Genomic DNA, 17811 nt, shown 5'->3' with positions numbered 1-17811 from the left:
GCCAGTTCTGAAAAAACGGTCGTAACATAACGGGCCACATAATCTAATTTAAGGCGACGACGTAATGTTTATTTTTTATCACATGATGGATTGTTCTACTTTTTTTCATTTCCCTGATTACTTTATTCAAGTAAACGAGTATTTTTGACGTGATGGATCGGCCCAACTAAATTAAACTAGTTTATGCAACCAACAATACATTGTACTGGGATCGGTGAGGAACGTGGGTAATTAAGATTACAAACGTTTTGAGTGAGTTTTATTAATTTCCTCTCAATAATAATAATGTCCATGTCATAAAGTCATAATAAATAAACAGTAATACTATTCCTCTTCCTCAAAATAATTTGCCAGTTTCGTTGGCGTTGAAATCCTAATATCACAATTTTTGTGCAACAATAGTCTCGAATTTACAAAAGTGGTTTACGGAATTGCGGAGCAAGATTCGAGGAGATTTCCACACAGGTCCAGAGCCGCTCCTGCTGAACGTAGGGAAGAACTTTGGCGACTTGCATCGATCCCTGCAACGACAAGTTCACAATGAGCATCCACCGACCCGGCAAATTATCGATAAACCCACCAGAAACTTTTTCTTCCTGCCCGGCTCTTGTCTAAAATAAACAAGAGAGTCCTGCGGGATCCTGATATGGCTCTGGTCATTTCCTGGAGTGAGAGATTCGAATCGGCTGGGCTGACAATCAAGATCGAGGCGGACGATACCGGTGGTGAAATCCACGCTCACCGAGAGCCACGTCCATGCTGGAATCGATAAGGATAATCAGGAAAAAATCAACACGAGCCTAGGCACGTATCCTAGTTAACCAACTAACTTTGATCAAACAAGAAAAATAAACACCGGACCGGACTCGGGAAACTTGAGATGATTCGAGCGAGGTTCACCTGGCGGTTCAGGGGAATTATTAGTGAAATTATTTTCAGTTAATTTGTGGCAAAAGAGAGCTCGGTGTGCTGAAATCGCGCCTCGCAGCGTCCAACAATTAAACTTTTAATTGTATTGGAATAAATTCGAGTTAAAGCCTCGCAATCTGGATCATTAGTGACAATTTGTATGATTCAGCATTTAATTAACTCTGCTATCTGGGAGCTTTTTACAAAGCTCCATCGAAACTTGCCATTTGTGTGTTTATTTGCTTTTAATCTGCGACGTCTGTCACCAGTGAATAAGACTGAAAAATAAAGCGAGCCGGAGAGGAAGCGTATCTATATTTTATATTCGCAATTTCCTGAATTTTGTAAGAAGCGAGTATTCGATTTCCCGTCTTGTGTATCCGTTTCGATTTTACACGGATCCATGGTCTTTTATATGAATTATGCAGGCCGCTCGTATTTGCATTAAACCATTTAAAATCCGGAGTCGCATGAAAACGTAGAAAGCCAAAACAACAACGAATGAAAATAAAATCAGAACCGACGAGTTTTTCCCCGTGCCGTGCTCGCTAATCGAAGCGAAATCTTGTAAACCGCAAACTCATTTAACGGTGACCGAACCGGCAATATAACAATATAAATGCAAATACACCCTCTTCATCCACCCTCGATATTTTGTCTCGGCGGGCCAATGCGGACCGTGCCAGGATCCTGAACGATTATGAGTGGGTAGTCTAAATGCCAATTTGGTTCAATCATGCCGCAAACGCGAAATCTAATAAGCATTCCTCGGCCATCGAATATTGCCTTCATCTGTATTCAGGGCCGCTACAAAAATCGAATTAACAAAAAAAAAGGACGCGACGCTGCGCCAATTACATGAAACTTTGCGCCCTCATAATTTTCTTGGCTCTTCGGAAATTCGATTAGTCGTCATGATCGCGTTAATTCTGCTCCACGACGGGCACATAACAATCTGTTCCGACGCCCGTAAAGTTCATCCAGCTTCACTTTTAAAAATTCAATTCGATACCGACGAATTGAAAATGCAAATTCTCGTGTTTCCGACAGTGTGATCCCGGAATTGCTCCGGGCGGGTGTGGGATCGGAAAGTTTTAAGGGAGATTTTGGCCCAGGTGTTGTTCTAACACTTTTTTTCATTCGCTAATGGACAAAATGCACCTTTCATACTTAAAATTCAAACTTATTAGTCCGGCTTGGCAAACTAACTCTTTTTGTTTCAGAGACTGACAAGTTAAACTGTGGAGTTCTATGCAAAGTTCAGGTTAACAAACTCTGATGTATTAAATACGTTCTTGGGATTGCTTTTCAGTTGTCTCGTTAAACAGGCTAGACTTAGATCTTTTATGCTTTCCCAATAGGTTAAAATTATATACTCTTATTATACAAAATGTAAACTACTGTATCACATTTAGAAAGAAACTTCAACTGATTTAGAAGCTAAATTGGCTAAATATTTTAGATTTCAAAATGGTTGTCCACGCAGTTGGTCTTGAAAATTCAAATTTAAGTTGGCAGTACGGACATTTATAGTAATTTTAGAGTTCCTTGTTTTATTATATTTAAACTGTCAAAAAAACGTCAAGGTCAAGTGTGATCAACATCGTTTACTATTTTCAGTTTTTTCTCAAATTTGTCAAGTTTTAGAATAAGAACAATGTCGGTTTTAAGTGTTAGAGAAGGTGAGGCAGTTTATCGTTGTTATCACAAACTTCTAAAAGATTCAAATGAAGTAAAATGTATTTACTTTTATACTTTGTCATTTCTTTTAGATCAAAACCTTAAACTGTGAAATTTTATTTGGTTACTTTTTTGTAACTAAATCTAAAGGCCGGTGTGCAAGCTCATGGTCTGCTGCGTCGACAGCCATTTTAAATTAATTATGATCCTTGAAGAAACCCCCAAACGAATATAGCGATGGTTATTGAGGCCATCATAGTCTTATTGCAGTGGGTTTAGCGTTTTACATGGTTCTTAAGCATGATGTCAACGGACCGGACGAGGTATATCCAGTATATTACAGTATTACATTTTTTTGAACCAAAGGGGAACGCTTTTCAGTGTTGATTTTTTTAATTGCGGAATCTTTGTCATACTGTTACTGTAAATCAATGTCAAAGAACTTGATAGCGATCGAATCAAATGAAGCGTATTGAGTATTGTCGTTTTTTTGTATTTTTAGATGTCCAAATCCGTCAAACATTTGTCCTTGGATTAGGAGCGAATCAGGGAATCGGAAACTGAAAGCAACGTGGTTTATTGACCGTCGGAGCATTATCTATTAAGCCGCTTAGGATATTCTCGGCTGTTAATGAAGGCTTCCATATTCATCCCTTCGATTTAACCGGGCCTAACAGAATGAGTACAGACGGATCAGCACGCAACAAATTGCGAAAATATTCAGATTTTTCTATCAAAGAGACGGCCCCGATCTTTTCATCGGTTGTCCATATTTGCATAAATACGGTCGGCTTTTAAGATGCTTTTACGCTAATAGCGTCCCTATCCAAACACTAAACCACACTACATTAAATTCCTTCCCTGCAACCCGAGTGTCGGAGAAGAGATTTATAGGGCCGTCCTCGACCTCCGACCCGCACAGCTACTGCATTAACAAAAGACTTACCGGCTAGAGGTGATTTGCGATGGTGTTTCGGCAATTCCCAATCCATTTGTCTCAGTTTCGCCGATGTTTCCATCCTGTATTTAAGCATGAGTACACCCATTTTCGAATTGGAATTTAACTGAAACCAAGGCGTGAGTCTTCCCGGCGAGTTAACCGAAATGAGCGTACCCAAGTTGTTTTTCTGTTGGCGGTAGAGGAATACGACGGTGAATCCTTCGGGACTATTCATGGCCGTTGTAACAACTGTTGAGTTCGGTAAGGGTACGTTTCCGTAAGGGAGGCGGAATTTGTAAGCGGGGAAATTGGTTATCGGGCCCTCGACTAGAGACACACCCTGATCTTTAGCCGATACATTCATCAGCTTAAGGATATCCACTTCATCTGGAAATTTTCGATTATGCAGATGGATTTGGTCGAGGGATCGTGCAGGATCTGCGCCCGGAACGGCGACCTCCGGATTTTTCACGCTTGCTGCAAGGATATTTCGCTCAGAAAGACACTTGCGGCAACGCGATCGGTGGTGGAGGTCGCCTTCGAACGCAAATTCTGTTGTTCGTACCGTGTAGAATGCTGGCCGGTGATTTTGGGTTGATGGGATGGGTCTCGTGACTGTCCAATTCATTTTCCCGAGGATGCGATGCAGCGGTTAATCCCGGGAGACAATAGCTTACAGCAACCAACCAAGCTGTCAATAAAATCCTCCCCATATTTCACTAGAATTAAATATTGTCAGTGGAAAGTATTACAATATCTAAGCGCATCCATCAATTTTATTCCATTGCTTTACAATCAATAATAATCGCTTGGTGGCAATGAAAGCCGCGTGATGAAGTCATTCCAATATTATTTCATCACCGCCATTCCCAGAATTCGAAAGGAAGTTATCTACATTGAATCGGTCATTAAAGCTGAATTAATGCAACAATAAAGAATGACTGGCACAACAGCGACCATTCTTTAGCACATTTTGACTGCTTTTACGCCTTCCATAAAACACTCCCGATTTTTCAGGACTCTGGATCTAATATTTCAATTATTCGAGCCGCACCAAATTACTACTGCAGGATCCATCAAATAAGAAAATTAAATTTAATATACTCATTACGGAACCTAATTCTTAGAAAATTAGTTCGGGAAGTTTCATCAGTTTGATGCGAGGAAGGAGTGAGATATTAATAGGAAATTTTCGAGGATGGTGGTCCCGCGTTCCTCCCGTTTGTTGTTTTACTATTTTCGCATATTAAGCAACAAAATGAAGCTCGACTTACATTATCAGAAACTCGAAACGTGATCTCATTAATTCCGAAGCGGACGTGAAAAAATTACGATTATTTGGTAAAATTAGCAGGAAAGGGAAACGCTAAAAGGTTCTGCGCTCAAAGTGCAATTTACCGTCATTCGAGCTGGCAAAAAATGAGAGTTAAGATAAAAAATCTAATCGAATTAAATTAGAATTCGTTAATTTTTTTCCTGAGACCGTTACGTAAGTTCCGCCATAATCAGTGACCTGAATGCGGTTTAATTTTAACCGTTGCGCAAAAATAGTTATTGCATCAATTAATTTGTACAGATCGGGATTAAAATTAAACGGTAAACAAATGTACGGAATTGCGCCTCGGGGTGCATAAAACGGTGTGGTCACATCGGACAAGGGCTAGGCATTAGTTCTTTTAAATTAAAATCTTGAAAAACGGTCCTGCTGGGAGCGGGTGTGTATGAGAGGTTCTTGGGCTGGGTTGCGTGAGCGTGAGAGAGAACAATAAATACGTACTAGTCCTTTGCTATAAATCTCAAATGTAATTGTGCTTTATAAAATAAAATTGGGGAATCCAATATTGTTAAGAAAAAGTGCAACACCATTTATTTGTTTATTTAAGAACACGTGAAGGGATACAAATTGGGTGATGTCTTCAGCTCAGAATAAATAAAATTGTGGAATTGTTGGCTCAAAAAGTTGGGAGATTCAGTAGAATTTGTAATTTGCTTCACAATACTCTAGAAATCCAAGTTACGACATGTTTGAAGTTTAGAATTAATTTGAGATAATGGCACTACTTCAATGCCTGCGTTCCCCCTAATATATTCCCTACTGATACACTTAGAGTAACTTACTCTAAGAATAACATTCGACTGTTTCCCCAACATCAAACACACTTTTTTTTAACTGACGCGCGTTTAGCGTTTCGACGTAAAGTTGTCATAATTTTTATTGTCGTCCTGATGACAGCTTTGCTGTTGAAACGCGCGTCAGCTTTAGGAAAAAGTGTTTACTGTCGGGGAAACGATAAAGTGTTAGTGAACACCAACTGGTCCATCAAATTTACTTATATAAGCTACTTTTGGAAGACATAAAGGACAAAATGACAGCAACACTTCAAAATTTGCAATTTAGAAATCTGAACGTCTCATCCTCGAATTTTATTACTTGTAGACCATTTTGTTAAATATAAGTCAGTTTTTAGTGGCTGTTGTGTAGCCAAGAGCTCAACAAAAAAGATCTAAACAATACCTCAGTATTTCAACCACATTTCCTAATACATATTCTGTTTTACTTAGTTATACAGGGTCATTATAAATGATTGTCCCGTCGCAGTTGGCGTTGAAAACCCACACAAATTTGGGATGTGCCGCTAGCTTCGCAACGTTAGACAAACTAGTAGACAAATTTACACTACCGCCAGCAGCGCTACCTATCGGTGATGCTAGTCTCACTCATGTTATAAAGCTTGCGGCACATTCAACTACGTCACCAACGCCTACTGCGATAATGACCCAATCATTTAAAATGACCCCGTACTATTACTATTCCGGACACGGAATCTTGGCCAACATTTTTTAGACATTTCCAAAAAAAAATATGTAAACCAATCTTTAGTGTCATTAATAAATGACAGTTATTAAAAATCACTTTGAAGTTTTTCTTATGACATCAAAAAAGTAGGGAAATGGCATTATCGAGTCAAAAGTTCGGTTATATTCAATAAAGGCCAGTTCACACATATTTGTCAATTAAATGTCAAGTTGGCGTAAAAACTGAATGCAAAATTTATGGTTATGATCAAAATTATGTGAATATGAATACACACAATTAATTGACACCATTGACAGTTCACATGAAAAATGTCGCCACACTACAATTAAAGTAAATTCAAAAAGACTCCTATCAAAATTAAATTTTAAATAGAATGTTTCTTTTGACTGTATAAAAATTTTTCGCTAGAGTGTACTCACGTCAAAATCTAGGTACAAAATATATTTAAGTAGGTTATGTTTTCATTTTTAATCATTGAACTAAAAATGTTTTGAACACTTGAAGCGAAATGCAGCAGCTAAAAGAACTGGAGCAATTTAATAAAGTTTATAAAAAATACAAAGAAAAACAGCTGACACACGACAAACTGAAAACAGGTACCTAACAAACTAAACAACAACCAAAATCATAAATAAATTAATCTGTTTCATATTCAGAATCAGAAGAAAATTGAAAATCGCTTTCTATATTCAGATATATCTGACTCAGGTCAGATTCCGCTAAAGGTATGGGTTGAACATCTCTCCTCAGTCATCAGAGTTACCCATCATAGTTAACCAATCAGCTTTCATTAGGTTTTCACAATGCAAGATACTGTTTCTCCACATACTTAGTTGGATTAAAATGGTCTCTCGCCACAAATCAGATATATTTTTTGTTGAAAGCATGGCTTTATAATAAATAATTTGTTATGGCCCTCTTCTCTCGCGCCCATAGAACCACCCTAGTTCATTTTGAACTTTCCATTTATACCTTTTTACAAAATATATTTAAATAATTTGGCAATTTATTTGACAATGTCAATTTAAACAAATAAATAGTTTGATCAACCTACAGCGTGATCAACAATGATTGAATCTGTTAGCAATGAAACAATTGAAAAGTACTGGTGTTTTTTGTCTCGTAATTGGCACTGACCTGAATTTTTAACTTGAAACGACATTAAAAACATTTTTGGTTATGCCGGTTATGTTTATGTTGTTACAAAAATGAACCCAAAATGAACCCATGATGGTAAATTTCAAGTTTGACAAATTTCATTGTTACCGACGGACGCAGTCATTCTTGATCACACCATATAACTTATTCAGAAAACTCCCGTGACATTTGCTGTCATACTAAAAAATGTATGCATACAATGTATGCATAAATTTTTTAGTTTCATAAGTAGGTACTATTGCGAGCAAAAAAAGGGAAACATCAAAGTCATTATCATGACGTTTGGCGTGAACTAACCAATACATGGTCCTAACCTCACTTTGAATTTGAATTATATCATTTTGAGAAACTCGAAATGTCAAAAATATTTGGAGTTTGTTGAATGGCTTATAACTGCAATTTTGATTTTGACAGTCCAGATGTTTTGTGAATGTACTTACGTATTTGTGAAGCGGCAAAAATTTCATAACATGGACAGGGCTTGTTCCGACTCCAATAATTTATAATGACTCTGTATATATTTTTAATTACGCTTTGTCTATATCGAGTAACTGAAAGGGCTTTTATTTTTGTTGTATGTATTGAATTACTGCAAAATTCAAATTCTTCTGTTTTAGTATACCTTTTCTCATATTGGTGACAAAATTTAAATTTTGAAAATGCCAAAAAAAAAAATGCAAAAGAAATAAAAACATGCATTTTAAAATATTTTCATAAATTCAGTGAGAAAAATGGGCAGGTTTTGTCCATAGAACACAAATTTTGAGCAAACCTCATTTAAACCTGGGAACAGGGGGAAATGACATCTTTATCTAATAATGAAATCTTAAATCACAATAAAAAATTACCAGATTTAGTTACTGGCGTCAAAAAAAGTACTATACTTATTATTCTATTTATTTATCTATACCGGGTGAGTCAAGTTTTACCGCCCGCACGATTAAACTTATTAAAAAATTAGTAAAAATTACGAAACTTTAGGGTTACATTCCTTTGATATAAGACTTCAAATGTGTGCAATCAATTTTCCGTTACCACTTCATTCAGAGCCATAAAATTTAAAAAATCGATTTTGAGCAAAAATAGTATATGTATGTAGGTACATATTATGAGTAGCGGAGTGCTTTCGACGTCGCAAGTGCTTTATAGGCCCTTATAAACGTGTATCATACGCTATTTTTTATTATACATACCTGCACTACAATCTGAAAATTATAACAAAAAAAGTAAATAAAAATACCTTTTCCGAACTAAACTGTGTCATTACTCGTTGATATAGAAATGCTCAATTGTTGTTGTTTCGTAGCTATTATAAATTGTGTATAAATGTCTATTTACTATTGTTCAAAATATAGGTGAATTTGTTGTTACCTAAGCGACTTTAAAGCTTTAGTGTTTTAAGGGGCCAATTTTGCACGCATTTTAGTGTCAAAAACAGAGATTATGATTCAGGTATAATAAAAACATTTTTTTTCCATACACGCTCATAATTCACAATTAATTCAAAGAACACATTTATGAAATTCGCATCAAAAGAAAATTATTCGTTTTTGAATTATTCCAATTTTAACATTAAGAGCGAAAAATGACCAAGATACAGTGTCATAAATAAATATCTCATTGTTGGGAAACATCTGTTGACAACTTTTCTAGTAATTCTTAAGCCCCTAAACGGTATCATAAACAACCTAGGTCAACTTCTTTTGTGGAACTGACCGCCCAATTTAATAATAAATCATAGCTAAATTTTGTACATTAATGTCAAATTCCATTTATTTCAAAAACCTGTGATGTTTTCATGATTTTAATGACACCAAATTTTTCCTAAATGTTTGAAAGGACTCTCAGTGAAAAATTATGTAGGTATATTAATGTAGCGGTTATTGAATTAAAACGAAATCATTTTTCATTACAAATTTTGAATATTTTACAGATTGTTCTGCAGTAATACACAGTCATTAATGAATTTTTTGAGAATTTTAAATTGATTAGAAGTGGGTGTTTTCGCTCTGGCGATAACGGTAACACTTGACTCACCCGGTACATAGCTTTTATCAAAAAATTAACTAGCAGATAATAAAACGTAACCAAAAATTGATGTGTTTTTTTCTCCAGGCAATGTAAACCTTTTGATGCTGCAGCCCCCACTATGGGATTGGGAATTTACTTAGGTGAGTAGTTCCTAGCAGTTTCGCTGTTGCTCTTCGGCAATGAGCCTTCCATCAAAATGTATAAGGTTAAATAAAAATGTGTAACGCCAACAACAGCAAAATTTTTAACGCTTTCGTTTTACGCTTTGACAATAAAAAAAAATCGTTAAAAAATCCTATGATGCAAAAACTGTTTTCACAATAAATGCGGTCATAACGCGAGAAAATTTCACAAATTTCCACCTTCCATGAAAGCCGCCAAAGCACCGCAATGTAAATAACTTCCTGGTCGATGGGAAAGATTAAATACAATTTCCAAGCGAGAATAAAATTCATGGAAATGCTGACTTCGCCTAATTCAACCCCGAATTTCCATAAGAAATTAGCTTCGTTCTTAATTTATCCAGAAAATGATGTATGTATAAGGCAACAGTCCCGAATGATAAATCCAATTGGAAGCCACAAACTATTCTAATCCTAGTTGTGTTAATAAACGCATAATTTAATCCGACACGGCAAGAATAAAATGCTCTTCAGACAAAACAAGCAGAAACTCGAACCGCAGAACTGTTTGCGAAAAGCCAACAGGTTTTAAATACAATTTGACAAAACAGCAATTAAAGTTGGGTAATAACGTTTTATTATGGTTCGTGTTTATAGGGATCGTCGTAATAAAAGGTAATAATAGATTTTTTTATTTGTGCCGCAGAATACAATTTAAGTCTTTTGTTGTAAAAAATAACGTGGGAAAGGTAAGTCATTTCCGGCGAAACGCAACATTTATTATTAATTCAAGTGGCGGCAAATTTCATCTATTTTTTATTTAATCGGGGGTGAAAATCCAGTTGCGGGATTAGCAACGTCATTTATAAATATATGAAAAGGCGACACCGTACGTGATTCCGCTTTGAAATATTTAAAAGTCGTTCCAGAGGGTGCCTTCCACCGGAACACAACCTGTGCGGCGAAAAAGCCAGTTTCCACCCCGTTTCAACTTTTCTTTACAATCCGTCGCATCGCAAATATTTTTCCAAAGTTATTTACAACGGACGAAAACGTAAACACAGCCCGAATAAAAATGGAGCATTGCCGTCTCGATAAAAGAAATTGCTAGTGTCGGTACTCACATGAATGTTTGGATGTTGTTAGTAGAGGGTTGTGCAGCAAGTGTGCATGACGACGTCACAAAATTCTCAAAACAACTGGTCGCTGGTAGATGAAGCCCCAACTACCAGATGGTCTCTGTGTGAATGTTAACTTGGCCAATAGCACGCGAAACTGGCAGCCGCGCAGTCTCTATATTCACATATCGACCTAACGCTTCAAACAAGGAGAAATAACTTCTGATAAAGCTCGGCCCGAAGACTTCGCCGACGGCTCTGGAAAAAGCATCAAAACTCGGGGGCCGTGGGTCGCAACCTCTTGTTTTTAAACAAAAAGTTAATTTTTTAGAGAGGCAAAAATTGATTTCGGATAAGTCTTGTCCAGGACCTTGATTAAAACTTGTAGGTGGAAAAAATGGGCTCTGGAGTGTCGACAAGTGGCTGTCATGAGTTGAATGAAGTTCCCCAAGTGGCACTCGGAGGCCGAAGTGGTAACAGTGCCCGGTTCCTCCCGTCGGAAATTGTAGTTCTGAGCCTCCTGCGACGTCCCAACTTTGTTTGAAGATTTCCTCACGTTCGCACCGACAAATGTCAATTTATATAAGTCAGCCTATAATATAACCGTCCATTGTGATTCTTGCCTCTAATATATTTCGTGACATTAATGCGCTTCGGTTCCGCTGCCGCTGTCTATTTTCATCACCGGCAAGTGATCTTTCGATTTTTATCGAAGAGAATTGGGTTATCAGTCGAAGACTCGATTACACTGTTTGTCTGAGATTACTCTTCACAAAAATACACAACGGCTTTTGTTCGGTCCGATAAGAAATTGTATCTGGGCTGGATGAGGAAGTTGTGCTTTTGACGACAGAGGTCATCATAAATCAAGCCTGTCAGAACGACGAAAGAAAGAAATAATAATGGGACGTTTCTATTAGGGCCAACATTAGAGGATCTTTTTCTGAATGCGGTCACTTCCCGTCTTAATCGATGGGGACCAGGCTTAAGTGCTTCTGCAGCCCTGTGGTCCAACTTTCGGTGGGAATTTACTGCAGAGAGCCCGGCCCAATATGCTTAAGGAACTTTTGTTTCCACAATGGGTTTGTGGAATGTTTATGGACCAAGAAATTAAGCGAAGGACGTGCAGAATAGTTCCTCACCAACATAATGTCCGAACGGGCGAAATACGTTCGTTGTGATTTCCACAATTCTTGCTACAAAGATAAACTGGACGAAAGTTTATTCTTCATAATTTATGTTTTTCAAAGAACAAAAAACAGGTACTTGGAATATTTTTAAATTATTAAAATTAAAATGTCAACATTATCGTTGTCAGTCTAGATTGCAGAACATTTAATTAACTGAGGACAAGCTTAATGGTTCTGTTTTAAAATATCACGACTTTCAAGATTAATTTGCGCAACGTTCACCCTTTCAGTTAAGAATGAAGACTTTCTTGTTTATTTGAGGACACATTTGGTGAACTGCTACTGCTATGAGAAAGAAAGTCGTACATTTTCGTTGTTTATTGAAAAAAAACTTTTAACGTATTTCGCTATAAAATATCACTGTATTATTAATAAAAATATTTTATCTTACAGGTGGAGTTTTTGAGCTAGAGCTTGTGCCAACTGTCATGATCGATGACCTTGACAAAAGCTGCGCGAAGGCGGAGCCCAATTTTGATAAGTGAAACGTAAAAACGTCGGTCGTTTAGTTCAAATTTTCAGGGTGGCGGCAAATTTGCATTTTACACTGTTCAAGGATTTGGATTAGAATGTCCGACATTATCTAAGGACTTGTCGGCTTCTCGCCAAATAAATATCAACATAAATTAGCTCACAAATATGTAAAGCGTGACAAAATGGTACCGATGTTTTTAGTTCGAATAGTACAGACGCTTCGGTACGCATTTTGGTAGGATTTTGGTTTCTGCGTCATCGATCATGAGAGTTGGCACGAGCTCTACCTTAGACCATTGTTTTCGGTGACAGAAGTCAAATTTTAATCACAAGTGAGATAAAGTACTCACTAGTGAGTAAATTTGACAGCTGCCATTTAACTTGACATAAATTACTCATAAGTGACTAAATTTGACAGCTGTCATAAAATGAATCTGTAATACTTATTTACATAAAAGTCAGGAAAATCTCACATTACTGAAGAGGAGCTAAATTGAAATTCGAGGCACTTTGTGCCGAGTATTTTAAAGCTCCTAGTCAAGCAAGAGATTTTAATGACGTGTTTTGTATTAAATTTTTCCGGAAATCATAAAAAAGCAAATTTACAAATTTTAGAAAATTTTTGTACAAATTCCACAAAAATCAAGTTTGTCAATTTTGTTGGCAACTATAGTTACAAAGTAATTTTGCGTTTTGTAAAGTCTTTCAGTACTAGTCCAGAAAATTCAATTTTCCTGCTCGTAAATAAGCTCAAGAAAACAAAGAAATGAGGCACTTAAAAAACTTATGAGTGCAGGTTTTTGAGATCTTGATGGTTTACTTAAATTGTTTATTTGCAGTGTAAGTAAATAGAGTAAAACAGGGGAGTATAGTCCATGTAATACCCCAAGCCAGTAAAATATCCTCTTCTAACATAAAAATTTTGGATAAAACGGACAACTACAGCAAAAAAACGTATCTCTGTTGATTAATTGAATCTTGTTGTTTTATAGAATATCATGCATAACATAATTTCATGCCCATGAATCTTATAATTAAAAATATAAGCTTTCATTTTACTGACTTGGGGTATTACATGGACTATATTATGTCAAATTATAATAATTTCCAAAATTTGTGATGATAGAGTAAAACAGGGGAGTATTATGTCAAATTATAATAATTTCCAAAATTTGTGATGCCCTCAAAGGAAGGCTATTACATTAGGACAATGCTCCGATTTACAAAAACCACATTTTCTTTGCTGCTATTCAAAACTAGTCAGATCTAGAGATTACTCAGTGATTACTACATCATACCAAGGAAAATTAGTGAAGGCCAAAAAAAGATTCTTTTAAAATCTTGTAAAAATTCTGTATTTTAACTTTCTTTTAATATATATTTTTTTATGAATGGTTAGTTTATTTTTTCTTATATTTTCCAACACTTAGAGTTAGGGTATTATTAGTAGAAAAGATTTAAGTTTTAATTTTCAAACTCTAACGTAGTTAATTTGTTGACTCTAATCATTCACTGAACGTAATAGTTATTTATGTATCAAGGGCATTATGAAGATGTTTATGTTCGAGGGCAACCAGTTTAAAAGGTCGAGGGCCCCCAGGCCCGAGAGTTTTTAAGTTGCCCGAGAGCATAAACATGGAGTAATGCCCGTGGTGCATACAACGTTTTATGTTTCACTGCATTTGAATTTGTGAACATTTAAAAAATGTATAAATTGTGAACTTGATTTTGTTAAATTTCCTAGTTTGCGGTGGCTCGTATCTATGACGACTTGTTTGAGCGGGAGTAATAAGCGGGCATTATGATTTATACGCCCTAGGGCATTATAGCCTACTTAATATATCTAGTTGTCAAGGTATAAAAAACAAATAATGATTCAGTGAAACATAAATGTCTTTAATTTCAATTTTTTTAAAGTTAAATTTTCCTCTTTTTTAGTTTTTTCTTGATATTTAATAATGATACGTTATATATCACGTACCTATATGATAAACTTTCAAAATTTAAAACATATTCTCACTGTAAATTGTAAAATGCTTCAGATTAACACGTGCGTTTACCGTAATAAAATTTAGTCTTGGTCATTGTAAGTATGTATAGGTAAATATCATTTCGTCGATAAAGGTGCAATAGGTAATGGCAATACCGCCTACATCACACTGATCTAACTTTATCGGAGAGACAAAAACATTACGGATTATTTAGTGCTATAATCTAAATTTTATTAAAATTTGATCAACGATTCGTAGTTTGATCTGTAGATATTTCTGGGAAAATTACCGTTAATGTTATTCGGTAATTTTAATCCCTTATGCCAGTTTCATTGAAACGGAGTTTATTCACCTAAATAGAAAAGCTGACCAAAAACCTTCAAAAATAAAATGGAATGGCAGATGACTACCGAAAGTAGCTATATATCGTGCGTTCATTTAAATTTATCCTCAAAGTTGGCGTTGAAGATTCGATTGTGATCGTACCACTCCTGTAAAATCGTAAAATTTAAACAGCTGATCCGTAATGCGTAGTGCGTCCACAATCGACTCTTCAACGCCAACTTTGAGGATTTTAAATGAACGCATGATACAAAATAACTAAAATTATAACGATGCAATCTTGAAAGTTTCGTGCATACAGAATGTCGGTACAGTCATGTTCAGATAAATCTGGAACAATTTTATTTTTCGAGGGTAATATTTCCATGAATTTCTTGGTGACACAAAAAAATAGGAGATTTCATTTATTTGTCAAAGTTAACATGTGATTATACTTTTCAAAGCAATTTTACCGCAAAATGCCTAATGATAAAATAACAACCACTGAATTGTTAATTTTAGCCAAAATATTTTTTTAAATAAAATGTTAATTAATTAACTGCTTGAAGTCACATTTAAAACCCAAAAAAGAAATTGTCCCAGATTTATACGAACAAGTGAAATTGAGAGTTACGTTACAACAGTTGTCCCAGATGTATTGCTGCTAAGGAAAAAAGCGAAGATGGTATCCTTTGGCTCACAACAACTACATACATTTTTTCTCTTTGTTTATTTTTTTAAACTTACCTGTACGCCGAGAACTACGTATAAGTAATCCTCGTAGAAAAACAATTTTTTAACTTACCGACCGAAGGTGGGTAAGTTATTGTGATCGGTCCAAAATTTCGAATTGCTAATTTCATCAGATCGTTACGTTTTGAGGTCCCCTGAATACGTTTATGAAGTTTTTAGAATGATGTCTGTCTGTGCGTCTGTCTGTCTGTCCCACTTGTCGTTCTCCCACGATTACTCAAAAACGCTTTGACCGATTGCTTTCAAATTTGACCAACACAAACTTACCCATGGTCTTTTGGTGTCAATCGGACCACGGGGGGTGGAAGAGGATGGGGTAGGTCGAAAAAATAATAAGGGAACATGGAAATTTGACTTTACCGTTTGAAAGGGCATGTGTTTTTATGTCGGAAACGATGTTTACCATTTGCGGATTTTTCCAATAGGTATGGCGGACTTATAAAGTTATTTACGTCTTCATAGATCGACGGCGATAACTGTTGAAACTTATAACAAAATAACCTCGGATCTTGCCATTGGTAATAACTCTGTAATAGTGACCACCGAATAGAGTTTGGTGTCAATCCGACTACGAGGGGTGGAAGAGGGTGGGGGTTGCTCAAAAAAAATACTGAGGTGACATGGAAATTTGACATTACCAGTTGAAAGGGCATGCGTTTTTATGTTGAAAATGATATTTACTATTTGCGAGAATTAGAAGACGACTTATGTGGGTTAACACGGACAAGGTAGGTATCTCGGGTCAATTCAGATTGGTTTAAATTGATGTCGGGTAAGTTACTAGGCCGGGTCTTCGACTCGGCTCCATCCCAATTTTTTAAAACGTCTTGAAAGTGTTTTCAGTTTTTTAAAATTTCTAAAAGGGAAAAACAAGAGGTAAACTAAATAGGGGTAAGGAGTCAGGTGAGGTCAGGTGAGGTCAGGTCAGATCAGGTCATTGCTTATTTCTCTATAACATAACGAGCTGTTTGCCGGCGACGTTGTTCGCGTGGAATTCGCAACAGTACCTACTCGTACTTCAAAAGGTTTGTCAGCAAATACTTACTCCACTGCCCAACCCTCTTTCTTTACCCAACAGAACCTCTCAGTAGGCCAGATTGGTCATTCTTTTCTCGGGTGCTAGGATCACCAGACTGTTGGGTGAGCTCACTCTGGAGCAGGCTAGGTAAAATTGACCAGGCGAGAAGTACCTACTCCGATATTGTCGACATTTAATTGAAGTCCATGGAGTGGCTGCGCGAGCGTGAGATTCTAATCCCTAAGAACGATCAGGCTTCTGTCATTAATGAACTATACGTAGGTACCTAAGTGGTTTTGAATGGACAGAAATGGACTACAAGTTTAGGGACTCAGGGAAATTTTTGAATACCCTAATTCCTGCAAACCTCCCAGTCCACAAACTTTTCCCCAAAATAGGTATTCAAATGATGTTGCTAGGGAACCTCAACCCCCCAAATTTACCAATGGCACTCAGCTCCAAGCGAAAACCCTCCGCAGGAATATTATCATATACAGATGAATCGGTGTTTATAGCATTTAAACCACTAATACCATTGGAGTACTTCTTAGAGTTCAAAAGGTTGTAGTTCCCCCTCGAGGTGTGCTTTGCTGTACTATGACTATTAACAAGTCGCAAAGACAGTCACTGAAGCTGGCAGAGATAGTTTTGAAGGTCACTCAGAACTCTGGTGATTCTAGCACCTAAGAAAAGACCAAAGACCAAAAGCAGGGAGGACTTACTGAAAAAAAAAGTTTAATATATTGTCTCGAATTCCGCGAACGAAGTCACAAGCAAACAGTTAGTATAAATATATTGCTGAAGTTTATACTATTTGCTAGAACAGTGAAGAATAATAAATCTAAAAAGAACATGTTGTAAACAGTAGCAGATCCAGTGGTCGCAAAGGTTTATCTACTAATTTAACACCCATTTACTTTTTTTTTTGGAGTCATTTAAGAATAAAGTTTGCATAACACAGAACACTAGGAATTTATAAAAAATGTTAGTGAGGGAGGAGCAATTGACAAACACTGTCTCGAAAAGTATAGTAAAAAGTTTTTTAACATTTTTTTTTGCTTGACACTTAGAAGTAGTCTTTGCAAATCTCTTGTAACTAAAATTATTTTGTGATAGGATGAACACATTTTTAGTTATTTAGTTATCCATAAAATAAACTTGTAACGATGTACATTCGATATCCAGAAATAAACGCAACTTGCAAGGTATTAGGTACTAAGATTTTCCGAAAAGATGTTTTCAGTATTTTAAGAAAAACAGACAAAAGAAACTCGAAATAGAATCCATC

The 17811-nt window shown here is 36.3% G+C and overlaps 1 protein-coding gene and 1 long non-coding RNA gene across 4 annotated transcripts; one reads left to right on the top strand and one right to left on the bottom strand.

Moving 5' to 3' along the window:
* Positions 1 to 242: 242 nt before the first annotated feature.
* LOC138133011 (kielin/chordin-like protein) lies at positions 243 to 10943 on the bottom strand. Its single transcript, XM_069050787.1, has 5 exons — positions 10783 to 10943; positions 4095 to 4248; positions 3536 to 3916; positions 581 to 759; positions 243 to 521 (listed from the first exon to the last, which is right to left on the bottom strand). Exons 2-5 carry the CDS (start codon positions 4240 to 4242, stop codon positions 411 to 413), a joined length of 819 nt encoding a protein of 272 aa, XP_068906888.1. The 5' UTR covers positions 4243 to 4248; positions 10783 to 10943; the 3' UTR covers positions 243 to 410.
* On the top strand, positions 2474 to 3541 carry LOC138133012 (uncharacterized). Of its 3 annotated transcripts, none has more exons than XR_011160238.1 (3): positions 2474 to 2591; positions 2682 to 2912; positions 3092 to 3541. It is a non-coding gene; the product is annotated as an uncharacterized lncRNA (long non-coding RNA). The 3 variants fall into 3 exon arrangements; XR_011160239.1 differs by lacking the exon at positions 3092 to 3541 and adding an exon at positions 2956 to 3073; XR_011160237.1 differs by lacking the exon at positions 3092 to 3541 and having other exon boundaries at positions 2682 to 3073.
* Positions 10944 to 17811: the final 6868 nt, after the last annotated feature.

This window comes from Tenebrio molitor, chromosome 6 (genome assembly GCF_963966145.1).
Source record: "Tenebrio molitor chromosome 6, icTenMoli1.1, whole genome shotgun sequence".
Lineage (NCBI taxonomy): Eukaryota > Metazoa > Arthropoda > Insecta > Coleoptera > Tenebrionidae > Tenebrio > Tenebrio molitor.
Note: the sequence above shows the minus strand (reverse complement) of the source record. Positions and strands in the feature narration are given on the sequence as shown.